We start from the raw sequence: 27,469 nt of genomic DNA, 5'->3' as shown, positions 1-27,469 counted from the left end.
GTGGGTGCATGTGCATGGGTTGTGGACCAGGCCGTTGGCTCCTGGCCGTGTATAAATACCTTTGATTTAGTAAGAATGAAAGAAGAGGCCGTGAGGGCCGAGAAAAATGTAGCGAATACGTTCACCAAGGAGAAGAGCCCGTGGGCAAAGCTTTGTGCTCCTTCTTGGTGCGTGTGTGTGTGGGTGTTCTTTTGTGTTTGAGAGAAACAACCAGAGAAAGAGAGAGGGAGCTGTGAGAGGCAGCACCAAGGTAGAAGAAGAAGCGGCGCTGCGAGAGGCGGCGCCAACAAGTGGTATCAGAGCCTCGTCGATCCGGTGGCGGCGTCGGTGGCGCGGTGGACTCCATGTGAGATGGAGGCCGGCGGCGCAAGCAGGAGGCTTGTGGCGGCATCGGCGGCGCGGTGGAGTCCATGTGTGATGGAGGCCGGCGGCGCAAACAGGAGGCTTGTGGCGGCGTGAGGCCGCTGGTGGCTTTGACGACGCGAGGCCGTTATGAGGAGAAGATGGTGTGGCGATCGGCGCCGCGAAGGCGTCATCCACGTCAAGGGATGGCCGCTGCATGCGGCAGGAGGCCGTGGTACTCGGCGTTGCGACGGCGTCGTCCACGGCAAGACGGCGTGGTGATTGGCGTTGCGAGGACGTCATCCACGACAAGATAGTTCATGGTGACTGCTGCTGCGACGGCGTCGGTGGCGGCACGTAGCCGGTTACGGCACTGTGATGGCGTCGTCAAGTGGCAGCGGGTGGTCCGCATCGGAGATTGGAGAATCAAGATTAAGGAGGAGAATGTTAGGATTAATCTTGATTATGTATCTTCATTGTATTTTTGTTTAGGATGTAGTCTAGTGTAGGTTCATGTTTGTCCGGTGAAGCTTCAGCTCAGTTTGCGAAGGAGGCGAGATGCCAGTCTGCCGTGCGATGCGGCGAGCACGGCGAGATGCCAATGGTTCCATGGGATACGGCTACGTCGTGAGAAACGGCAAAAGATCATGGAGGCCGAAGCATGACGGACTGCATCATGTTGAGTCGGGTGAACCGGTGAGTCATTCAGATGGGTTTGAAGCAGCCATGCATGCGTGAGGTACTTGGCATGTTGCTGAGTGATTCGGTCATGTTGATTACATGCACGTCATTAGCTGGTGGAGGTTGCATATAGATAGGATTAGTTAGTGCATGATGGATGGTCAAGTTAGTGGCCGAGCCATCTGGACCTGGAGTGATTCTAGGAGATGATGGACGAGTGCTAACGATAGTGGGCGCTTGTGCATGGGTTGTGGACCAGGCCGTTGGCTCCTGGCCGTGTATAAATATCTTTGATTTAGTAAGAATGAAAGAAGAGGCCGTGAGGGCCGAGCAAAATGTAGCGAATACGTTCACCAAGAAAAAGAGCCCGTGGGCAAAGCTTTGTGCTCCTTCTTGATGTGTGTGTGTGGGTGTTCTTTTGTGTTTGAGAGAAACAACCAGAGAAAGAGAGAGGGAGCTGTGAGAGGCAGCACCAAGGTAGAAGAAGAAGCGGCGCTGTGAGAGGCGGCACCAACCATAACTAGTCAAACCAATGGTTTGAGCGTCGGTAACTCGTCAACATCTCCCGCATGCTCATGGAAGCACAGTACTGAGGCTAGCAGGAGCCGTTGCCTGCAGCTAGAGCGTGTGTGTGGAAGAGAATGGATCCGGACACTCGTGCATCATGTGCTACCTGCAGCTAGTGCGTTTCTGTGGAGGAGAATGGCTCCGGACAGTAAACGTACGTCTCGACTGACACCCACATAAACCCGGCCAGCCCCAGTGCAAAATTCCAAAGCAAGACCGAACTGGCGTCGTACCAAATTTTGGCATGGCCAAGAGACAGCAGCCAGGAGCCGTCGCCTCGGTTGGCTCCCATGAATAACACATTTTAGTAGTTTCCTCCTGTCGGGTTCTGCTAGCCCGTTCTTCTTAATTTCTCTACGTCGGCCTTGTTTATTTCAGCTTTGGTCTGATTCGAATCACCTAGGGATTCACTTTAGTGGCAAAGCTGATTCATGGTTATATAAGATCATATTTGTTTCAGTTTTGATTGTATTCGAATCACCTGTATATTCGCTTTAGTGGTGAAACTGATTTGAAATAATTGGTTGTTTCAGATTCTAGATTTAGTTTCATTGGCAAAACTGGCTTCACTTGTAAAGCTGATTCGAGATAACTGTTTGTTTCAGATTTCAGATTTAGTTTCACTGACAAAGCTGAATCTGGTTTCTAAAGCTCAAACAAACAGGACCCTAGTATTAGTTCAAAGCTGTGACATTTATTTTGGATCGGGAAAATAACATTTAGAGCATGTACGATCAGTTCCAAAAAATCCAACCACTCAGACTCCCATGGACGCGGCCGAGCGCGTCCGCGGACACTGATCGGTCAGACCACAAATTAACGTTTTCACAACCAGATACCTCAGTTAGGAATCCTCAAATTCATCCAATTACATGCAAGTGAAATCTAAACATAGGCCGAGCTCATCTGACTCCGTCGTGCCCTTGTTCGGTGGCTGGCAGAGGCCCCCGGAGTGTTGGTCCGGTCGTGGGGGATGTAGGGTAGGACATGTGAAACGTGCCGGCTCATGGACTCGATGCGTTGTCATCTCCCATGTCCTACTTTTCATCGTCGGAGGCCGTCGCCTACACGTCCCTGGTCAAAGTGAGGTCAGCGATGGATCCGTTATGGTCGGAGGCCAACACGTCCACCACGACACCCGGGGTTGCTGGTCACACGTATCGGCGCCGGAGAGTGTGAATCCACCTCACCTACATCCGTCGCAAGGGCTGCCGCAGCCACCTGCGCGTTCTGCCTCGCATGGTTGGCGCGCCGGGCCATACTAGCCTCCAACAGGAACGGGCCATGGAAGGCCTCGTCATCGGCACACCAACAAAGGGGCAACATTTGTATGACATTCGGATGCCAGACAAAGCGCACTGCCTCAGGCGAGGGAGCGACGTTGCGCCTCCCGCCGGATTCAAGCGTCGTTTGGGAGGGCGTTATGGATTCCCGCCGGATCGAGTCCGATCGTTGTCGATTGTTCTCCTCGCTGGCGCGGCCGAGTGCAATGCGGACGGACATCTCCCTCTCTAGACTGACTTGGATGAGGTCCCAGTTCGTAGATCGGGGACAGAGGACCCAAATCTGCTGCCCGCCATGCCGGAAAAGGCCGGAGATCACCGAAACTAAGCTTGGGGCAGACGGGAGTGAAGTGAAGTGGCTAGGATTTGGTCTGACAAACGGATCGGAATGAATATATGTGGGGTCAGGGTGGGCTAGTGTGCGTCGGATCTGACCTGGCAGACACGCCTGAGGGCGCCCGAACCTTCCATTCTTCGCCCTAGATTTTTGCTGGATATAAGGGGTGCCGGTCAGCCCGGGTGTTTAGGGCCGGTATGAGGAGGCAGGCTGCGTCGCTTTTTCTTGACCAGCCAGTAACTGGGCCATCCGTCTAGGCGTTTGATGCGGGTACGAGGCGCTCAGCTATAGATACTCTAACGTCCGATGTTGAAACTTTGTAATAATAGATGGTTGTGTGCATCAATCGGATAGAGGCCGGAAAATTGTAAATCTTTATATGCCTGTGACACTCTGAAATGAGAAGGATTTCCATAAAACTTTTAATGTTCCTTCTCACCTGCAAAGTCTTAATGACGGACAGACTCCATGTGACCTAGCCCAGCAAAGGCCTTCTCTGACTATGCCAATTGGAAGAGCTCATGGAGATGATCAAGTGAAGAACGTCTCTAACCGAGTGGCCAACATTCACTTAATTTGCTCTTCAGAATGCATTTTGTCTAACCAAAAGAAGGTGGACTCTTCAGAATGCATTGAACATGCATGAGGCGACATGAATGGTATCTGTGGCCACGTGGGGCAATGAAAGGAGTCACTAACTGAAAACATAATTATTATGTACGTCAAGGATGATGGCCCGTCTGTCCTATAAATACAACAAAGATGCACCAAGCAAGAGTGTCTTCAAAAACAACTGTTAAAACATTTGTCCATTACCGACTAGTTCCACAAATTGCCTTCTATCCTACTTCATATAACACCCTGACCAGCTCATGCAACATGGCTCTTGGTACTCTGGTTATCATTGCCACCATGCTGGTGTATTTTCTCTTGAGAAATAAAAGAGTGCTATTGTCCCAGGAGCAACGGGGGCAACGAAGCAGGCTGCCCCTGGGGCCTGCGGCGCTGCCCATCATCGGTAACATGCATCAGGTGATTCTGAACAAGCCGGCGGTATTCCGATGGATCCATGGCCTGCTCAAGGAGATGAATACAGACATCATGTGCCTCCGTCTTGGAGCTACTCATTCATTGTTGTGACATGTCCACAGATGGCCTCTGAGGTACTACGAAAACATGATGAAGTTTTTGCCTCCCGTCCCACCACCTTCGCCTCGGGCATATTCAGCTTCGAGTACAAAGGCTCCATCTTCTCACCACACGGAGACCAGTGGAAGAAGATGAGGCGCGTCCTCACTGTTGAGATCCTCGCCTCGTCCATGGAGCGAAAGCTCCACCACCTCCGGAAAGAGGAGTACGACCACCTTGTGAGGTACATTAATAAAACTCATTGCAGCGACATGGCATGTCCAGGCAACATTGTCAACGGCCGTCATGTCACCCAACACTTTGTTGGTAACATGATAAGAAGGCCTGTGTTCGGTAAAAGATACTTCAGTGACCTACCAGCTTCATCCACTAGTGGGCCTGGACATGATGAGGTGGCACATGTTGCCGCTCTCTTCACGGCCCTCAACCATCTCTACAGCTTTTGTGTGTCCGACTACTTCCCTGCCCTCATAGGCCTCGACCTGGATGGCCATGAAAAGGTTTCCAAGGATGCCATGCAAACAATCAACCGGTTGCATGATCCTATTATAGAGGAGCGGATGCATGAAAGGTCATCCACTCTTGAGAAAGTGCCCTGAGACTTTTTGGACGTTTTGGTTCATCTTAAAGATGCAGAGGGACAACCAATGCTTTCCCTAGAAGACATTGGAGCACAAACAGCGGTTAGTATGTCATCTTAACCTCAATAAAAAGTTTCTTCATTGTTCTTCAATCCATTTTATCTGTGTATTGACCTTTTCTGTTGCGTTATACTGATTACTTTATTTATTCTCAAAGACTGGTGCAGGAATCTGACATTCCTCAGCTAAACTATCTCAAATCGTGCATCCGGGAGACCTTCCGCTTACACCCATACCATGCTCTTAACGTACCCCATGTCGCCATGGCGGATACAACAATTGCTGGTTACACCATCCCCAAGGATAGCCACATACTTTTAAGCCGGCTTGGACTTGGCCGCAATCCCAAGAACTGGACTGAACCACTGGAGTTTCAGCCTGAGAGGCATTTGAACACTGCGAATGTACTTCTCACTGATCCGGGCATACGTTTCATTTCATTTAGCAGTGGGAGGAGGGGCTGTCCTGCGATTTAACTTGGTACCTCTATGACAATGATGTTGTTCGCAAGGATGTTGCAGGGATTCACTTGGACAAAGCCTCCCGGCGTTAAGAGTGTCAGTCTCCAAGAACGCAATGCGGGCCTTGCACTAGCTGAACCCCTTGTTCTGCAAGCTACACCATGATTGGCTGCACATCTCTATATATGATCCAATTAAATAGATTTAATATGCGTTTTCTCATTTATGTGTCAATAAAATGTATCTGGAACTAGTGTATGTTACATGTTTCTGGCGCTACGTTCGGCTCTCTTGTAATGTTATGACACTGCATGTGTGCAGAAACAAAGAAGCAATCGATGGTTGCATCACTAATGTAATGTGTGTACTTATCATTATGTAAAACAAAACCTCTGTATTTTCCATTATGGTGTACCATGAAATAATCCTTGGAATTGCACAAAAGTTTTATGTTTATGTTGTATACATGCCTGGCTGTACAATTGTGTGCGCAGCTTTGACCCCGTCTTACAATTATGGCATTCATGCATTAATATGTTCTGTATTGCCAACTTATTGTTCTATGAACTAAGTTTTTTCTTATTCTATTAACTAGGTTTTTTTTGTGAGAAATCTTTTCTTCTGAGATATAAAAGCTGTATCATGATGCATTTTAGTAGAAAGAAACTTATACACAATGATTAACGAGCCGGGCAGGTTCGCCATCACCGAAATGGCGAAAAAACGGAAAATGCTCATCCGAATCAGGCTCAAGGCCCGGTTCATTTCCCTTTGAAACAACCAAAATTCTGAAGAACTAGACTGCGGCAGATTCTGCTTAATATTCAAGTGAAACAGGTTGTTCAAAGAAATGGCTTGGCGCTTGAAACGATGTGAGAATTCTTATTTTGGAAGTAATTTTCTAGTTTTCATATGTTTAATTAATTGTATTTTGCAGGGCAGTGTATTGTCAGGCTAGTAGTTATTGTTGATAATGCTACGAGTAAGTTCTTGCTGTTTGGTTTGTACTGTCAGCTTTTCGTTTATTGCTGCAGGTTCTTCATTTCAATAATTTCGCTTCATTTCATCAGTGCAACAACAAAGACAGAAAGAAAAATTTGTTTCTAAATTACACGGGCAAAGTTGCTATAGTAATTACAATTTTCGGCATAAACTTCAAACTGGTCTAAATAACAGAATCGTCGTTATCCACAGGTGTTTATGGAATAGACTACCTACATGTGGCATAGATCATATCATACATCGTACAAGTTGCATCCAAGCAATGAATTCTATATCTAGTATTGCAAAAGGAAAAAAAATATCAGTTTTAAGTAGAGTATAATAGGTGGGGATAGAGTTTCCATGTTTATATTGTACCAATCTGCTCATTTTTTTAGGTAGCATGATATTAATTGCTTTACTAACTAGGGAATTAAAAAGGTGATTGTTCCTAAGTATTTTCAGTTTTTTCTTAATTTTCTTAGATTAATTGTGCATTTTGTTGAATTTTATTTTTCTTAATTTCATATTATAAAAATGTGATAAGTTTTAATTTTTCTGGAAATTATAATCTAATATATTTGTACTGTTTTCTAAACACTTATGGCCTTTCGGTTTATGTCTGAATCTTTCTTTTTAAATTTTTGTCCGGCAGACAGTCAGACCTGCAAATCCGTTGGAATGCAATTTTTGTCAGTTATTGATTTATTTTATGTGTTTTCAAGAATTTGGTTATTTATATATTTCTTTATGTCGGGTGATCTGCCATGTGTTCTGTTGACGATCTTGTCAATGGTTGATTATGAATCCCTAATCTAATTGTGGAGCCATGTTAACAACAAATACAAAATAGTACATGTCTCCGGGGAAAGGGCAGGTCTGGGACTCCCAGCCACCTCATTTAAGAAATAACTCCAACTTTATTTGTTTTATTTGTTTTACAAGTTCTCTTTATTAGTTTCATTAACTTTAAAAATATGCAGAAACGATGTTTATAAATCATATGCATATATGTATCTCAAAAGGTACTTTTGAAATATGTAATTTTGTTGATTTGAGGAATATGCTATTATAAAATTTTGCTGGTTGATATAATTGATGGTGGATTTATTAATTCTTGTTTATAGCCTGCAGAGGCGGAGAATGGATAGTCATGCACTTTTGCTAGAATTAATTTCCACTGTGCTCTTTCGGGTTCTGATAAGAAAAGTCCTCGTGTTCGATATTGTCACGGTCTCCTATGCTAAATTACATACCATATATCATGCTATCCTGGAGTAGTTTTGCATAAAGGCCGTATTGACTCATAATATGGCATCTAGGAGATACGTACAATGAGTACACACCAGATCTCTGCATGGTTAAGATGTTCATCACGGCGATCGACGTCTTCTAGTCTATATCGATGACCTCCCAGTCATTGCTTTTACATGTTCCCTGGTTTAAACAAGGCAACGAGCTTTGTCCATCACGCGTGTGGTTGGTGGATGCATGACGAAGAAGACTCTGGTACCCTGAAGGGTTGGGTGTATTTTTCAGTTTTATAAGAATGTTCTGGTAAGGGTTTGTGCTACATAATATATGGCCGGTGCCCTTTTTGGAAAAGAAAAAAATGCACACGGCCGACACCCGGTTCAAGTAGGCTTATTTATTTTTTTCCATACTTGATTACTTGTCTTATTGGTGATGTTGCTTTACCAAGAAAGCTGGACGAAACCCTAGTTTCTGAAAAATGCCTATCGCTTTTAACACCAAAATAGAATGTAATACATGTCCCCAGGTGACAGGGCAATTCCAAGACTGGGACTCACAACCAACCTTAGCTTGTCTTCTAGCTGTGACATGTGATTATCACAATCACGGACACTAGCCGGTCCTCCCTGAGACGATATGCACAATCGCACGGGTGAAACGCGCGGGGTAGAATCGTTTCGGGAGCACTTGCCTACGTACTAAAACGTCAAAGGTCGTCACATCTGCAGCAGCTGGCATATGTGACACCAGTACGTGACGTACATCTGAAAAACGGCGGCAGCACTACCGTTGGCCGTTTTGTCCTCAAGCTTCGCAGGCGTCGTGGCAGCGGCTTATCCAGCATCACTGGGAAGCTTCAAGAGTTTGTGTAGGCTTTGGGTGCGCTTGTCTGTTTTTGTCCTAGGGGGCAGTGGCGGTGTGCCATGTTCCGGTGCTTCCGCGTCGGCTTGGTTAGCATCAATGCTGTCAACGATTGGACGTCGAATTTAGCTACACAACTTCATCTCTAAGATGTTTGACGGTTCACGTTAGAGTACAATGCAATGCTCACCCAAATCTAGAAGTGGGGAGCCTACCGAAGCGGCTGCGACGGCACACCATCGGTCCATCTTGGAGATTGGAGGAGTGAAGCATCCTAGGGACCTAGTTGTAATATTTTTCTTTTTTAGGGTTGTCTTGTACTGTTGATCTGTGGCTAATGAATCTGGGGGTCTTTTCGGAAAAAATTAAAAAATAAATCTACTATACAACCTTATTTTTTTATAAACATATTGTTTTCTAATAGTTTCTAGCTTATACTAATCTTCCAAATTTTATGATCTTCTTTTATGTTTGTCTCTGTCTTTTTGCACCGGAAGGGTCGTAGAGTATGCAATTCTTGTCAAGGTACCAAGAGGTAGTCGCGGAATTGATAGTCAGGTTGGAAAATCATCTGCTTGGCTGATCACACCACTTTGATGAAGATCAAGGACGAGCCGAAGGCGCGTCGCTGTCATCGCCCCTCACCGAAGCCGGACAAACCTTATTGTAGTAGATAGTTTGGAAGTCGTCGTGTCAAGGCCTCATAGGGCTAGCGCACCAGAGTAGTGACCATGGCCGATGAAAACATTTGTAGTTCAAAAGGATCAAACGTGTAAGCACCCAAACAAAGACGAAGGAAGACCGGTTCCAAATAGATCCACCAAAGACTAGCACTGACCGAATCCCATGAGATCCGATGGAGACACACCTCCACACACCCTCTGACGATACTAGACACACCATTGGGACGGGGATAGAATGTGGAGAAATTATTCCTACCGAGGGACATCATCGTCTCCACACAACCCCAACCAAGATGTTAAATCTAATAAAAAAGGCCATCAGTGGCGTTGATGGAAGGGAAGCCTTGGGAACTTTTGTTGTGGAGGAGGAAAGAGAATAATTTCATGATATTGATCATGTCACCTTGATTAAGTAGATGGGCGGCAACGAAGAACGCTATAACACTATCTTCTTCAAATTACAAGATTAAACTTTACATTCCTTATGGATCATTCATGCTCATGCACGATTAATAGTTAAGCTTGGGAAAAATGTATGAGCGGATCTTACACGCTTCGTTTCCACAGTTGGATCTTGATATTCCGAAGAATGTTCTTGGATTATCCCTTTAAATTTTCTATGAAAGAGTAATTAATTGCAATGCGCAAATCTGATATTTATTTTGTATTTCTTTATAGATATGCCTGAAAAGTTCAAGATTATGATATCTCCTAAATATGCTCATGGAATAGCAATTTTTCATATGTGGTACATCACCAGACGAGCATCTAGAAGGAACGATGAGCACTGGTACTACGTCTGCCGCTACAAGCCCTAATACGCATGATTGAACATCTATTAAGGAAGATAGGTGGCACTGGAAATGGCTTGCCATTCCGAGTCACCGAGCTTTGTGAAGTCTACCATTCCATAGTAGGCACTATATCCAAAGTCCCTATAGTTATAAACATCGTCTTCGTCACCTCCATTTAGGTAAGCGGTAGTACTCGATCAATCGGATTAGACAAGTACAAAAACGACCATTAGAGGAGATCAACAGAGATGATTCCCATAGCTAAAACCTCTAGTCATGTAACATCCCACTTTTCCAAATTAGGATGTTAATAGAAGCATAGCACCTGCATATCATTGTTTCATGCAATGTTGGAATGTTCAAACTGGTTTTCAACTCAGACAAAAGCGGAGATATGACTTCTTGAAAGTAATGTTGGAATACCTTTGATAGAGCTTCATTGCATATACGGGTCTTCTAAAAGAAATTATGGGGACTATCTGAACCATAAAGTATTGTAGGAAACTATTATAAAGGCCCGTAATAGATATTCTAAATAAAATATTTTTAAAACATGCACGTGAGCTGAATTTTGTTCCCAAGCTCAATATTATTATTTTGATTTATTGTGATCTGTATGTATTTTTCTAAAATCGGGTTGTCAATTATATATATAGGCCATAATGAATTTAGGAAAAATATTAGAGATGCTCTTGTATTTGGACCGATCGACACCGTCCTGATAACCCAAATCCCAGTCCACACAGCCTTTAGAAAACTCCTTATAGGTGTGGTCACATTAGAAAACTCCTTATGGGGCTGAAAGAAGTAGTGTGAAAATTAAGTGTGTCAGAATCTCAAACTATCCATTATCCATGGCTGCGCGATTGAATGAGGAACTACTAATCCAACTTCTGTTAGATTGGCCAGCAAAATATCAACCCTTCTTAGTGTATCAAATACACATTTGTACATGTCTCCAGGTACAGGCCAACTTGACTGGGACACACGACCAACCTTGGCTCGTCTTCTAGCTGTGAGCCTGTGAGTGATTATCAGTCATGGTCATTGGCCGGTCTTCAATGGTTTGGCTACATATGACCGTGTACTGCAGAAAGATTCTCTGTGAGGAAGAATCAAAGCAACCACGCTCGCTCTATCACGCATTAATTATTGGTAGTCAGAGGACGTGCGAGTGTCATAATTTCACTCTATATATGGCTGCTCAATTTGTGGTCATGTACTGCAAACAAATAGCCTATGTTTGTGGACGAGAGAAAAAAAGAGAAGATTCAAAGCAGCATCGGTATGGACGAGAGAAGAGAAGATTCAAAGAAACCACACCCGCACGATCGAGAGTTGATTTGTGGACGTTAAGAGCGCGTACAAGGTTGTCACATCTGATGTACATATATATCACACGAGATACCTCTCTCCTGTGCCCACATATATGGAAACTTGGAAAGTGAGAGAGGGAGACATGTACGATGCCATGAAAAGGAGCAAGAGAGAGACATATGACCAAGCAAACCTCTCAGCGACGATGCTGCAACGAAACGTTTGGTGCATAGTTCATTTTATAAGAATCGCTAAAGTTAGCTGACAAATTTCATTTTTAGGCTTAGAGCCGAACTGTTTGTTCATCTATGTTGGTTTCTCCCTCCCAACTTTTATGTCGCTATAAATGCTTGAGGGTGGATTTAATGTTTCGTCTCCCGCTAAAAAAAGGAATTAATGTTTGGTCGTTATAGCCAACTAGACGATACCCCGCGCGTTGCTGCGGGAACGATTATATAAAATGAATAGAAAATTTGGGCTTATAGAACTATTTTTTCAAGGGAAAAAGATTTACATAACATGTAATATAGATACATGAAGCAATTTAGTAACCCTCCTCAAGTGTTCCACTATGAAAAGAAGTAACATTCTCATAAGCCATCTCGGGCGCTGAGAGAAAGTGTTTACAAACTAATGGGTGGAAGCATACGATGAATCAGCTATTGTATGTACTCAATAATGAAAACTTTGATCAACTTTGCGATGAAAGGTCACAACCCTGATATACAGGATGTATTGGTGTAACCATTAACATATCACATGTTTCTTTTATTCCCAACAAAAGAAATCACCTGTGTGAGAGGACCCATGCATATGATTCCTACAATGGAAATACGAGTAGTAGTAACAATTAAATTTATGTAAACAGTGGACCAAATTGTTACTTTGTGAAGTCAATTAATCTATTTATTTTTTCCATGCAGAAGGAGAATAATTGCCCAATATTTTTTTCAGAAAATTAACCCAATGTTTAAGAAAGTTCGTATGGGTGCTGCAAGATTATCTGTTAGGCTGTGTAGCACACATAAGAAATAACATGATTTGGCTATCTAAGATATGCAGAATGCAATGCAATGCATGTGTAGTGCAGATAAAAATCAAAATTTTGTAAAAGATGGGGCTCGTACGTACCAAACCTGCCAGATGGTTTTATATGAAATCAGAATTAGGATTAGACTGCACATCAAGAAGCGCTAATTCATTCTCAGTCATTTATACTATGCGGAGAACAACATGGAATTGGGCTGCACAGTGTTCCAGCATGTACATCTTCGTAGGAAAATAACAAACTGAAGATCAACACAGGAGCACTTGACCTTAAACTGCAGAAGCGTTGTTGTTGTAGTCCGTAGGTCGCTGTTCTTGCCAAGTTCAAGCTAGCAAGCACCTCGGATCTACCAGCAAGCGGCACAAAACGTGCAAACACAACATAAGAACAGGAAATTAATCTGATCACAAAGAAAGAAATCCAGAACATATAGGAGGCTCGAGCTCACCATTGGTACTGATCTTCTTCGGAGCTGTGCAGACCATGGAAATCCATCAAAAAATACAGAAGATTAATCCTCCAAATCACCATCACAAATCCAAAAATACAACAGCTAATAAGTGCATGCACTGACGGCCTGACGGGCCAATCGCAAGGAGAAGAGATGCTCATGCTCTTTTTTAGTTGGGCTTGCGGGTGTTCATAGCGACATAAAGAGGGCATTTGTGAGGCCAGCGATGTTCTCCTTCCCGAACTCATCCGCTGGAAACGTGGCCGCAACAGGGATGGTCTTGGTACGTCTGAGACCGTCGAGGCGAGGAGGGCCTGGAGCAGAGCAACGCGTGCGCACACTTACTCGCTTGGCTTCGCAGGTATGGCCGCATCAGGCACGGCCGTTACACCGGAATCGGGCCGCGACGGTGATGGATGCGTCTTGTGCGTCTGAGGACGCCAGCGCGAGGAAGCCCGGAGCAGAGCGGCGCGTCCGAGGTTGCCCGCGTCAGTAGAGCCGGGAGCAGACCAACGGCCTGCGCAACATGCTGATTCGGCTACGCGAGGATGGCTGCATCGATGAGTCTTTCCACTTCCAGGGATAGCTAGAGCTCCGATGTGCCTACAATCAGAAGGCCCATCAGCGACGAATTGCAGGGATCGCGGAACGGGAAGCAGTGCGTTGGAGCCGAAGGAAGAGTTCAGGGGACGAGGAGGCCTGGGAAAGCCGAGGGGAGGGGAACGGGAAGAATAAGCGCTGGCCAGGGAGAGGAAGAGGAGAAGGCCAACTCGCTCGCCTCAGTTTCCATACTGTATTGATTGCGTGGCTCATAATAAATCGAAAGTGGAACATGCGTGCTAATTAAAAGAAAGGTAGAACACACTGAACTGTGACGAGAGGTGAACAGGAGGCTGCGTTCAATTAGCAGTAGTAACTGAAGCTGACGTGCATGTTTTCTATTGTGGTGGGGAGTGTGGGCCCCGCATGAAAGCCTCTAACTAAATGCTGAACAGGAGGTTGCGTTCAATTAGCAGTAGTAACTGAAGCTGACGTGCATGTTTTCTATTGTGGTGGGGAGTGTGGGCCCCGCATGTAAGCCTCTAACTAAATGCTAATGTGGCAGCATTGCTGATGTGGATAGGCTGCATGTCAAGAGAAATATCATAGTGGGGATGAACTATTTAGGTATTATAGATAACCAACTAGACCAACAACCTTTTCTCTAAGTTTTGTAACCGATAACTTATTTGTACGTACGCAAAAAACCCAAGAATCATCGACCCAATTTAAACGAAAAAAATCATGAAATGGGATGAGCAGGTGGTAACCCACAGGACAATTTGTTCATCACCCCAGGAACGAGGTTGATGTCGGTGTTTGTCGTCAGATCTAACGGTGGTCTAGTAGGTCAAGACGGTAATTATGTGAACCATACTGTTACCGCATTCTTATGTTCATATGCTACAACTATCAACTTGGCAATAATGTACTAGTTACCATGTGCCTATGCTGAACTCACCAAGACGACAATTATTTAGTTACCCAATTGTAAATTCTACAGTTAGCAACATGATTATTATGTAGTTACACTGTTGCATATATCATCGTTACCCACATGGCAATTATGTAGTTACCCAGTTGTTCAGGCTATAATTAGGAACATCACACAAATATGTTACCAAGTTGCCCACGTTACAGTTACCAACCCAACACAACTCACTACACTATAACTGTTGATTGGTGGAAATTAACTGTAGGGAGAAATACCTGAATAAAGGCAACCGAAATCATGTTACTGCCACCAGAAATACTTAAGGGCAGAGAATTGCCGGCGCGAGTTGACAAATGAGGACATATACACTGCAAACAATATATTTTTCATTGTAACTACTGGCAAAGTTCAAGCATGGCCCACTGCTTGCCGGGACCGTCTGTGGCGCGGGAATGAAATAATTGGGTCCAAACGCGCTGGCATGAAAGAGGGCGCGAGAGTCGAAAACAACCAAAAATAGTTATATTCATGGACCTAACCAGTTCTACCCAAATTAGAGCCTCCTCTCCAGACCTCCACCCCGACCAATGCCACTGTCGAACCCCTCCACCCTCGACCGAATCTACCATGGCCGAACCCCTCCTCCAACATGTCCGGCCGTGGATCTTTTGGTGAGGTCTCATGATATTTATCTTCATGTGTATTGTGTGAAAGTATGTACAAGGCTGAACTAGAGAGAGGGGATGCACCATCTCCCTTAGCTAGCCATGCGGCGGAGAATAGCTTGGTGAGAAAGAGTCTCAAAAAGCTATGAAGACCATACCATGGATGATTCTTCGTCAATTAACGAAGACACCTACCAACATTGCTGGTTTTCTAGACCTTTTGCCAACACATGCATGACTTTGGCCTGAATATCGCATTGTGTTTACTAAGGTGGGGTCGAATGGTTCTTGGGGCCTTTCATAAGCGAGAAACAGTAGAACTTTTTTTCATAACAGTAGAACTATTAATTTGCTAAAAAAACAGTAATTATTGGTAGGTGTCTAATTTCTTTGAATGCATAGTAGGAATAGATACTATTTCATCTTGGTGAGTGGTGTCCAGGACTAATTTTTTTGTAGGTATTGATTTTGTTTCATACTAGAGCAATATAAATGAGGAAGCCTTTGCTCAAGAATTTCAGCAGTGATTCAAGAGACCGTGTATTTGATTGATGTACGTAATTTATTGTGGGGCAATATTTACCTTTTTTAGTTTTTTAACACAATATAGATGCAGACGCTCATACATACACACATACACTGATCCCTATGAATGCACGCACGCACACCCTATCCTGATGAGCACCCTGAGAGATTGAGTCGGCACATCATCTTGAGATTGATCAAGTCGTCACAGACGCCTTCGTAGTCGACGAGACATATCTCCCACTGACCGCACATTGTTGGAAGGCATGAAATAAACTCAGGAAAATCCGAGCACCTCTAGGACATGAACTCTGGTGGGTTATGGATAGCACTGTCCTCCTAATCATCCAACAACATATTGGTTCACCCATGTTTAGTTGTATATGGCAATATTTTAGCTAACCATTTTACCATAATGACAGCATGACGTTTTGTTTCTTCTGGGTGGGCATGAGTTAACATCAAGTACGACTAGTAAAAAAACACCTATTAGTCCCGGTTCGTAAGGGCCTTTAGTCCCGGTTCATGAACCGGGACTAATGGGTCGTTACTAATACCTCCCCCCTTTAGTCTCGGTTCTAACACGAACCAGGACAGATGGTCCTCCACGTGGCTGGTGCGCCGAGCCCAGGCAGGGGGGCCTTTGGTCCCGGTTGGTGGCTTCAACCGGGACCAAAAGGCATCCACGCGTCAGCATTCCAGTGGTGGGGTTTTTGTTTTTTTAAAGGGGGGGGGGGTTGGGGGTTAATTTAGGTGTTTCATATATTGTGTTAGCTAGCTAATTAATAGAGAGAAGTGTTCTCTCTTATGTCCGTGCTTGGTCGACGCTACGTACTATATACATATAGCCCTCGACACGCTAGCTAGTAAGAAAATGAAGGGAACCATTGAGTACAGAAGTTCGTCATGCATACCGAGAGAAATGACCGATCGACCTCTCCTTCTCCGAGAGATTGGTCGAACAACAAGTTTTCGTATCATGTACGTCCGACGCTACTGGCTACATACATGTAAAATATATAAGATCTCTCAATTACAGTCCCCTAGCATTTGAAATCAACTTCCACATGGTATTCTCCGGCTTTATTGATGACGTGGTCAAGAAAGAATCCCGCCAATTCCTCTTGAATTGCTTTCATGCGATTTGGTTCTAGGAGTTCATTCCGCATCTGCCACGTCTAATTTGAAGAAGGGGGTTAATTAATACATATATATATGAATGAAACTCAAAGAAATGATGGTGTAATAAAATGAAATTGTGAATATTATTGCTTACGCACTTCATATTGTCTTTGAGAGTAGCCCCGCTTGTTTTTCAAAGTCGCGGTGTGGATGAACTCGCACACGTAGTATCCACAGAAATCATTCCCTTGTTCCTGCCACAAGCACTTTACGAGAAATAGAGGTCAATCAAACTGATAATGAAGCATTATAAATGGCATTGATGAAAGTATAGCTATAGAATCAACGGGAGATGCGCACAACTAGCTAGCTAGTAGTACTTACTTTCGGGTATGTATATCGCAGCTCCTTCGGCAGTCCCGGAGCTTCTGCGGTGAACTGTTTCCAAACCCTGCAAGACAAAGAAAATAATTATTATTACTTGAGATATCAGGAAATGAACAAAAAGTTGCCGCTATGGTGCGATAATGATCGATTGAACTTACTTGCTGAGCATTTCAGTCATGTCCGCATAGGTTTCGTGATCTTTCCGTCTCGAGTCTAAGACGGTTACTAGTCCACGCTCAAGCTTAATCTCCAGAAGAATATAGTGGTACCTGCGCATGCATGCATAACTCAGCAATTACATTACTATAACCTCGCTCGAGTAATAAGGGAAACCGAATATGCAAACGATCAGTAACACTCACTTGCCGTTGTAAGGAAAGAGTATGGTATCTTTGTTTTGATTTTTGATCAACGATTGTAGCAAGTTGTCCTCGGCCTCTTTGACGTCCTTTTCAACCAGAAATTCATCTATGATATTTGTGTTAATGAACCCAATATCATAAATTTCATTTTTTTTGCACTCCACGATCTTCAATCTGCATAATATATTGAGGATAATTAATTATAAATACATGCAATGAAAGAGCCGAGCTATATATAGAGACTTAATGACAGAAATAGTACTTACATGCAGTAGCAAAAGACCGTTAATTTATCGAGGGTCTTTTGATTGAAGAACTCGAAGAACTCCTCAAATGGAACAGGCAACAGATCATTTCCAACGAGGTCGTGCTCCTCTTTAATTCTCAGATACAAAGTATTCATCCCCCCAGACTCTCTGCAGGTTTTCATGTACCAAGTATGGAATCTTCGCATCATCATTGTTAGAGATTTTTCATCTTTGACGAGAGGCTTCCCGTACTCGTATTTGTGTTCTTCCACCTTCATGAAATCAGGAAGTGCATCGTCAGGCAGGTAATCTTGTAGATTGCCATAACCGGCCACCATCCCCGGAACATTAGTGACGATGTTGCCGCTAGACACATTGAGCGGGGGGCACGATTGGTTTGCTTGTTCGCCGAGCTGGTCAATTTTTTTCGCAGCTGCTCGTTCTTTTGCTCTTTGATGTCTGACAGTACTTCCCGACCGCTCCGCTTGGAGATATGTCTATTCAGTAATGCGCTCATAGTTGGTTCTCGGCGGAGACTTTGCCGGTTTCCTCAGGGCATCGAGAGTGTGCTTTGCTTTCACCGGATCTACCTTCTCCTCTGGAGGTGGATGTCTCTTTGCTTTCACCCCTTCAAAGAACTCCTTCACATGGGTCTGCACGATCGTATTGTTTTCCTCCTCGGTCCTCTCGTACGGTAACTTCTCTAGAGGCTTTAGAAGTGGACCGTATCTGTATTGCCTCTCTCCTCTTCTTGTGCTGCTAGACGCCGGAGCAGACGGAGCGGCTGCGGCGTCTGTCTTCTTTCGTGCTTGCTTACGAGGCGGAGGAGAAGGACTACGACGCGCCGGAGCAGCCGGGGCGGCGGCGGGTCTCTTCCGCCCTTGCTGGCGAGGCGGAGAAGGAGGATACCATCGTGCCATAATGTGGCAATTTTGAGACTTCGTGATACCATCCACGGGATAGCTGGCAGGAGCCGTCAAGACATGCTCCGGCTGAAGCAGCTCGGTGGAAGCCACGCTGCTTCTCCGCTGAGATGGCGGGGTAGCTTCAGGGGAAGCTTCGACAGGTCATTTGCTGCGATCTGCTGCTTCTCGTTCCTCTTCTCGTTCCTCTAGCCCCATTACCCTTTCGTGCAGCGCCTGCAGTTGGTCCTACTCCAGTTTCTTCCTCCTCTCGTGGGTTTTGTAACCCCCTGCGTCCGGAAAACCAACCTTCCACGGAATGGAGCCTAGCGTGCCTCGTGTCCGTCCAGGGTGCTCAGGATTCCCAAGGGCCATTGTGAGCTCGTCCTTCTCCCTGTTTGGAAGGAACGTCCCTCGCTGCTCTGCATCGATATAGTGTCGAAGGTTCTTGACTGGTATTTGCAGTTGCTCGTCCGTCCACTGGCACTTCCCTGTTACAGGGTCCAAGGTTCCGCCAGCCCCGAAGAACCAAGTCCGGCAACGGTCTGGCCAGTACATTGTCTCTGGTTCGATCCCTTTTTCAAGCAGATCATGCTCAGCCTTGGACCACTTAGGCCGGGCTTTGCGGTAGCCACCTGACCCCGTGCGATGGTGAAGCTTCTTCTTCGCATCATTTTGCTTGTTTGTCGCCGACATCTTCTTACTCTTTTCCGATGTCTTGTGGGCCACAAATGCAGGCCAGTGATCTTTGATCTTCTCATATTTGCCAATGAATTCTGGTGTCTTTTCTTTCTCGACAAACTGGTTCAGCTCTTTCCTCCACCTCCTCATTAGGGTTGCCATGTTCTTAAGAGCACAAGACTTGATTAATTGCTCTTTAACTGGCTTCTCCGGATCCTCCTCTGGCGGTAGGGTGAAATTTGCCTTCAGCTGAGTCCAAAGATCTTCTTTCTGCATATTATTGACATAAGACACCTCAGGGTCTTCCTCCTTAGGCTTATACCATTGATTGATGCTGATCGGGATCTTGTCCCTAACAAGAACCCCGCACTGAGCAGAAAATGCCTTCCTTGTCCGGATGGGTTCAATCGGTTCGCCGTCGGGCGTGATTTCTATGATCTCAAACTTTTCATCCGAGCTCAACTTTTTCTTCGGGCCTCGTCTCGTTACCGAAGTTGTGCTCGATCCGGAGGGCTAGAAATTATAAGGAAGAAAGACGAGAGTAATTAATATGTGTACATATACCAAAACAATGGATGCATCAATTAACTAGTCAGCACGGGCTTAACTAATATATATATATACCTGGCCGGACTCGGTTCGGTCACCGGAGCAGTCCGCACGGTCTCCTTCTTGTACCTCCATTGTGTCACCGGAGCCATCATGAACATAGTCCTCTTCTTGTACCGGCATTAATGGGTCGAAGCCATCATGAACATAGCCCTCTTCTTCACCCAGTCCTTCCTGACCATCGGTGTCGTTGAGAAATGACGCAACTTCATCACTTCCTTGTGCGATTATGTGCCCCAACATCGCTTCTGTTTCTTCGTCTCGGGAGTGCTCCATAGTTTCTGCAAATATTTACAACATGTCAATTATTATTCAAACATGGTACAGATGGATATATATATATATATATATATATATATATATATATATATATATATATTAGTGGCAAACATAGAACTAGCTAGCTAATCACAATAAGGAATCATGTTAGTGGCCTCGACGCTGCTTCTCTAGGGTTTGGGGTCGCCTCGACACAATGCTTCAAGGGTTTGGGGTGGCCTCGACGACAACGCTGTTTTAACTTGGTAAATTTGGGTGGCCTCAAGAGAGTTAATTTGTCGGGTAGGGGCGCGGCGGGAGGGGGTAGGAGACCAACATCGTTTTCTCTCTAGGGTTTGGGTGTCCTCGAGAGTTTTGGTCGAGCGAGAGGGCCGAGGGGGGTGCTGCCGTTGTATAAGTTATCACGGTCGAGAGGGGGTATATATATCGACCGCCCCTCATGTCGAAGTTATCTCGAGGGGGTTATATCGACAACGACGCGACATACATATACATGGGAAAATAATGTTATCGGGGAGGGGGTATCGGTACCCCCCCCTCGTGTTGAAGTTTCTTCTTTCTCCTCTATTCCTTTCTTCTTCTACTACTCTTCTTTTTCTTCTTCTCCCTCGAGAAAGGAAAATAAGGAAAAGGAAGAAAAGAGGAAGAAGGAAGAAGAAAAAAAAGAGGAGAAGAAGAAAGGAATAGAGGAGAAGAAGAAAAATAGAAAATTTCTATTTTTCTTCTTCTCCTCTATTCCTTTCTTCTTCTCCTCTTCTTTTTCTTCTTTTTTCCTCTTCTTATTTATTTCTCCTCTTCTTCCTCTCCTCTTCTTCTCCTTTCTTCCTCTTCTTATTTTCCTTTTTCCTGTCATTCTTTTAGTATTGCTTGTTTTAAAAAAATGTTCAAATAGAAAATTTCGAAAAAAAACAAAGGTTTTGCCTAATGCATTGTTCATATGAATATACAAACATTTGCATATTCTACAACAACTAATATCACCAAAAAAAATCTATGAACAGAAAAAAACCTAACTTTTCTAAAAATCTATCTTTTGCATATATGAAAACATTAATACACATATGAACAAAAAATACATATATGAACAAAAACATGCTCTGAACAATTTTTTTATACATTTTGAACATCTACATACACATAGCCACATACATACACATATACATTATATATATATATGAACAAAAAAACTAAACTAATAAAAATGAAAAAAACAGAGCCGCATATATATATATATAGCGACATACATACACATATACATTGAACAAAAAAATTAAACTAATAAAATGAAAAAACAGAGCCGGTGCGGCGCGGCGGCTCACAGCGGGGGCGGCTAGATGACGATGGCGACGGTGGGGGCGGCGAGGGCGCCGGCGCGCGGGGGCAGGACGGGGCAGGGACTCGGGGCGGCGCGCGGGGGCGGGACGGGGCGCGGGCTCGGGGAGGCCGGCGACGAGGACGGCGCGGGCTCGGGGAGGCCGACGACGAGGACGGCGCGGGCTTGGGGAGGCGACGGCCTTGGCGGCGGCGGCGGTGATGGCGAGGTGGAGCAGCCTAGCGGCGTCGAGGAGGGTCGGCGTCGTCGGGGGCAACTGGCGATGAGATTCTGAATTTCTGCAAAGTGTTTGCTTATATAGCAAAGCCATTGGTCCCCGTTCGTGAATCCAACCGGGACTAATGCACCCTTTAGTCCCGGTTGGTGCCACCAACCGGGACCAAAGGCCTCTTTTTCGGCAGCCCAAAGGGCGGGAAGCGGCGGCCTTTGGTACCGGTTGGTGCCACCAACCGGGACCAATGCCACCCCCCTTTAGTCCCGGTTGGTGCCACCAACCGGGACCAAAGGCCCCTGTGCTGCCCGCGTCGGGGTCAAAGTTTAGTCCCACCTCGCTAGTTGAGAGGGGCGCGCAGTGGTTTATAAGCCCCACTGCCGCACCCCTCTCGAGCTCCTCTCCACCGCAGACTTTCGGGCCTACTTGCTATTGCTTTGCCTGATGGGCCTTCTGGGCCTACTGCGGGCCTGAATCCTGGCCCATAGTAGGGTTTCATGTCGTATTCAGGCCGTGGGGGCCCAGTACGAGGCATTTTTTTGTTTTTTTTGTTTTCTTTACTTATTGTTGCTATTTTTATTTTTTTTCCAGTTCTTTTGTTTTGTTTTCTGCATTATTTATTTTCTTTTGTTTTTTGCTTTATTTTTTAATTCTTTTTGCTTTTAGTTTTAGGAAAATTATAAACTTTCTGTTAGTGCCATTAGTTTTCAAATTTGAAAACACTTTTTTTGTTTTTTTGTTTTCTTTATTGCTTTATTTATTTTATTTTGTTTCTACTTAGAACAAAATACTTATTGTTGTTTTTTTGTTTTGTTTTCTGCATTATTTATTTTCTTTTGTTTTTTGCTTTATTTTTCAATTCTTTTTGCTTTTAGTTTTAGGAAAATTATAAACTTTCTATTAGTGCCATTAGTTTTCAAATTTGAAAACACTTTTTTTTGTTTTTTTGTTTTCTTTCTTGCTTTATTTATTTTATTTTGTTTCTACTTACAACAATATACTTATTGTTGCTATTTTTAATTATTACGAGGGCCGAACCATAAGAGATTAAAGCATTTCAAATGAACTCTGTAAAAGTTGAAGTTGGCATGGTATCATAAATTGACCCACATAGCATGTGCATGTACAAACGGACAATGGTATCATACTCGTCAGTTACAAAGTTGGCATGGTATCATCATAATATTTGCGGGAGAAAGTCTTCACTTTTTCTTCGCTTGTGTCATTTGCTTATTGCGCCGTAACCATGGATAATCTTCATCGTTTATCAGGATGTTTGGGTCAGCCTTGACTTTGAAGGGAGGAATTTCATGAAACTTTTCATAATCTTCAGACATGTCTGTCTTGTCCTCCACTCCCACGATGTCCCTTTTTCCTGAAAGAACTATGTGGCGCTTTGGCTCATCGTATGATGTATTCGCTTCCTTATATTTTCTCTTTCTCGGTCTGGTAGACATGTCCTTCACATAGATAACCTGTGCCACATCATTGGTTAGGACGACCGGTTCGTCAGTGTACCCAAGATTTTTCAGATACACTGTTGTCATTCCGTACTGTGTGTCTACCTATACCCCGCCTCCTGACAGATTGACCTATTTGCACTTAAACAAAGGGACCTTAAAATCATGTCCATAGTCAAGTTCCCATATGTCCACTATGTAACCATAATATGTGTCCTTTCCCCTCTCGGTTGTTGCATCAAAGCGGACACCGCTGTTTTGGTTGGTGCTCTTTTGATCTTGGTCAATCGTGTAAAATGTATTCCCATTTATCTCGTATCCTTTCCAAATCAATACAGTCAAAAATGGTCCCCTGGACAACAAGTACAGCTCATCACAAACAGTGTTGTCACCTTTGATACGTGCTTCCAACCAACTACTGAAAGTCCTGATGTGTTCACATGTAATCCAGTCGTCGCACTGTTCCGGGTGTTTGGAGCGTAGACTGTTCTTGTGTTCATTGACATACGGGGTCACCAAGGTAGAGTTCTGTAGAACTGTGTAGTGTGCTTGAGACCAAGAATATCCGTCCCTGCATATTATTGAGTCCCTTCCAAGCGTGCCTTTTCCAGTCAGTCTCCCCTCATACCGCGATTTAGGGAGACCTATCTTCTTAAGGCCAGGAATGAAGTCAACACAAAACCCGATGACATCCTCTGTTTGATGGCCCATGGAGATGCTTCCTTCTGGCCTAGCGCGGTTATGGGCATATTTCTTTATGACTCCCATGAACCTCTCAAAGGGGTACATATTGTGTAGAAATACGGGGCCCAGAATGACAATCTCGTCAACTAGATGAACTAGGACGTGCATCATGATATTGAAGAAGGATGGTGGGAACACCAACTCGAAACTGACAAGACATTGCACCACATCACTCCTTAGCCTTGGTATGATTTCTGGATCGATCACCTTCTGAGAGACTGCATTAAGGAATGCACATAGCTTCACAATGGCTAATCGGACGTTTTCCGGTAGAAGCCCCCTCAATGCAACCGGAAGCAGTTGCGTCATAATCACGTGAAAGTCATGAGACTTTAGGTTCTGAAACTTTTTCTCTGCCATATTTATTATTCCTTTTATATTCGACGAGAAGCCAGTCGGGGCCTTCATACTAAGCAGGCATTCAAAGAAGATTTCCTTCTCTTCTTTGGTAAGAGCATAGCTGGCAGGACCTTCATACTGCTTTGGAGGCATGCCGTCTTTTTCGTGCAAACGTTGCAGGTCCTCCCGTGCCTCAGCTGTATCTTTTGTCTTCCCATACACGCCCAAGAAGCCTAGCAGGTTCTCACAAAGGTTCTTTGTCATGTGCATCACGTCGATCGAAGAGCGGACCTCTAGGTCTTTCCAGTAGGGTAGGTCCCAAAATATAGATTTCTTCTTCCACATGGGTGTGTGTCCCCCAGCGTCACTCGGAATAGCTAGTCCGCCGGGACACTTTCCAAAGATTACGTGTAAATCATTGACCATAGCAAGTACATGATCACCGGTACGCATGGCGGGCTTCTTCCGGTGATCTGCCTCGCCTTTGAAATGCTTGCCTTTCTTTCGACATTGATGGTTGGTCGGAAGAAATCGACGATGGCCCAGGTACACATTCTTCTTGCAGCTTGCCAGGTATATACTATTGGTGTCAAGTAAACAGTGCGTGCATGCGTGGTATCCCTTGTTTTTCTGTCCTAAAAGGTTACTGAGAGCGGGCCAATCGTTGATGGTCACGAACAGCAATGCCTTTAGGTTAAATTCCTCCTGTTTGTGTTCATCCCACGTACGTACACCGTTTTCATTCCACAGCTGTAAAAGTTCTTCAACTAATGGCCTTAGGTACACATCAATGTCATTGCCGGGTTGCTTAGGGCCTTGGATGAGAACTGGCATCATAATGAACATCCACTTCATGCACATCCAAGGAGGAAGGTTATACATACATAGAGTCACAGGCCAGGTGCTGTGATTGCTGCTCTGCTCCCCGAAAGGATTAATGCCATCCGCGCTTAAAGCAAACCATACATTCCTTGGCTCACTTGCAAACTCATCCCAATACTTTCTCTCGATTTTTCTCCACTGCGACCCGTCAGCGGGTGCTCTCAACTTCCCGTCTTTCTTACGGTCCTCACTGTGCCATCGCATCAACTTGGCATGCTCTCCGTTTCTGAACAGACGTTTCAACCGTGGTATTATAGGAGCATACCACATCACCTTCGCAGGAACCCTCTTCCTGGGGGGCTCGCCGTCAACATCACCAGGATCATCTCGTGTGATCTTATACCGTAATGCACCGCATACCGGGCATGCGTTCAGATCCTTCACTAGTAGAAAAAGGGTCAATCGTGAAGCACATTAGTGCCGGTTTGTATTTGAGCCGGCACTAATGTATACATTAGTGCGGTTCCAACGGCTAGCCGGGCCGCTTTCATTAGTACCGGTTCATGGCGAACCTTTAGCACCGGTTCGTGCCACGAACCGGTACTAATGAGAGTGGTGGCAGGATGTTGTCAGATAGGCGCCCCTCCAGCCCCTTTAGTACCGGTTCTTGGCACGAACCGGTACTAAAGGTCGTCCTATATAAACCCTTCGTCCACCAGCACTCTGTTCTTCCCCCTTTCCCCTCTCCGGCCCTCACCTCTATTCTTCCCTTCTTCCTCTCGGGTTCATCACAAAATTTGCCCAAAATTTGTCAAGATTTGAAGGCCCTCATCCATTCAAATGATCACAAAGGTTAGCAACTTTGTCCTTTCATCTCTCATTGCTAGATTAGCTCTTGCATTGGTTTATATAGTGATTAATTTGTGAGTTTAGTAATTTGGGAGGATATATATATATATGTGCTAGTATTTGATTTATATGCAATTTGAGGTCAAAAATAACACTTAGTTTGCATATGTAGGTGTGGTTTACTTAGTGCCTTCTAAATCTCCATCGTAGCCACCGTCGATCGCCCGCACCGTCCCGTCGCCGGCACCACCTTGTGGTGAGCCTCTTGTTCATGAAATTTTATATAAAAATTGATGTGTGTGATTTGGATATATAGTTACTCGTATAATTATCTTACCCGTACGTTGTTTGTTATACATATAGTGCCATGGTTTTGATATCCGTCCCCGTCGGCCCTAGTCCTTGTTATGATTCGGATGTGGTATGTATATTCTCTTTTAAAACTAGTTGCATTTCGTGTTTATGACAAATTATGCCCATCAAGTTGACATAGAAATTTTTTCTAGGAGGTATCTAAACCTGAAATTCCAACCGACCCTATTGCCGAGAGGTTAAATTTAGTTGAAAGAGAAAACGAGTACTTGAAAGAAAAATTGAAAAGAATTGAGGGGGAGAAGATGGAATTGGAGTTGCATGTTGCCGATGTCGTCGATGATCACAAGATCAAGATGGAGAAAATGTGCTTGAAGATTAGAAAGATTAGAAAATATGCCATCGATAGTGAGGCTTGGTATCATTATGCCGTTGGATCCATTGTTACCTTAGTTGCGATCTTGATCGTATTTGTTGTTGCATTTAAATGCTTTAGCTAGAGAGTTATTTGTTTGTTGCATTTAAGTGTTGTATGAACTTTATGTATGAACTTGTATTAATTTGGTCTATTCGATGTTGTGTAATGAAGATGAGCCGGCAATGGATGTACGATGAGCGATGCTCTCCCCAGTTTGTTGAGGGCATGCGTACTTTTCTGCTTGCGGCTGAGGCAAACAAGCGGGTGGATGGTTTTATGCCTTGTCCATGTGCTCGCTGTAAGAATGGTCACAATTACTCTACGTCAAGAACCATTCACGTCCACCTGTTTAAGACCGGTTTCATGCCCCATTATAATGTTTGGACCAAGCACGGAGAAAGAGGGGTTATGATGGAAGACAATGAAGAAGAAGAGGACGACGACAGCTATCCTGGCCATGGGTTCCCTGAATACGATGATACAACAATGGGGGAAGAAGCTGAGCCGGTAATGCGGGAAGAAGCTGAGCCGGCAATGCGGGAAGAAGCTGAAGAAGAGGCATCAGATGAGCCCGTTGATGATCTAGGTCGGGTCATTGCCGATGCAAAGAGAAACTGTGCAAGTGATTTGGAGAAGAAGAAGTTGCAGCGCATGTTAGAGGAACACAAAAAATTGTTGTACCCGAATTGCGTAGGTGACAAGAAAAAGCTGGGCACCACACTGGAATTGCTGCAATGGAAGGCAGAGAATGGTGTATCTGACAAGGGATTTGGAAAGTTGCTGGTAATGATAAAGGATATGCTTCCAAAGGACAACGAATTGCCCGAGAGTACGTATGAAGGAAAGAAGGTTGTCTGCCCTCTAGGGTTAGAGGTGC

General features: G+C 44.6%; 1 protein-coding gene, 1 long non-coding RNA gene and 1 pseudogene across 2 annotated transcripts; 1 reads left to right on the top strand and 2 right to left on the bottom strand.

Moving 5' to 3' along the window:
* The first annotated feature begins 4,089 nt into the window (after nucleotides 1-4,089).
* LOC125527732 (tyrosine N-monooxygenase-like) overlaps nucleotides 4,090-27,469 on the top strand; it is a 35,924-nt pseudogene continuing 12,544 nt past the window's right edge.
* LOC125527733 (uncharacterized) lies at nucleotides 12,539-13,676 on the bottom strand. The gene is made up of 2 exons (XR_015614911.1): nucleotides 12,848-13,676; nucleotides 12,539-12,745 (listed from the first exon to the last, which is right to left on the bottom strand). It is a non-coding gene; the product is annotated as an uncharacterized LOC125527733 (long non-coding RNA).
* Nucleotides 16,780-17,971, bottom strand: LOC147982903 (uncharacterized). Its single transcript, XM_087545645.1, has 5 exons — nucleotides 17,886-17,971; nucleotides 17,386-17,559; nucleotides 17,182-17,292; nucleotides 17,021-17,087; nucleotides 16,780-16,902 (listed from the first exon to the last, which is right to left on the bottom strand). Exons 1-5 carry the CDS (start codon nucleotides 17,969-17,971, stop codon nucleotides 16,780-16,782), a joined length of 561 nt encoding a protein of 186 aa, XP_087401771.1.

Source organism: Triticum urartu, chromosome 2A, assembly GCF_056163025.1.
Source record: "Triticum urartu cultivar PI428250 chromosome 2A, HENAU_Tu73, whole genome shotgun sequence".
NCBI classification, from domain to species: domain Eukaryota; kingdom Viridiplantae; phylum Streptophyta; class Magnoliopsida; order Poales; family Poaceae; genus Triticum; species Triticum urartu.
The sequence above is the reverse complement of the archived record's forward strand: the minus strand, read 5'-3'. Positions and strand labels throughout refer to the sequence as shown.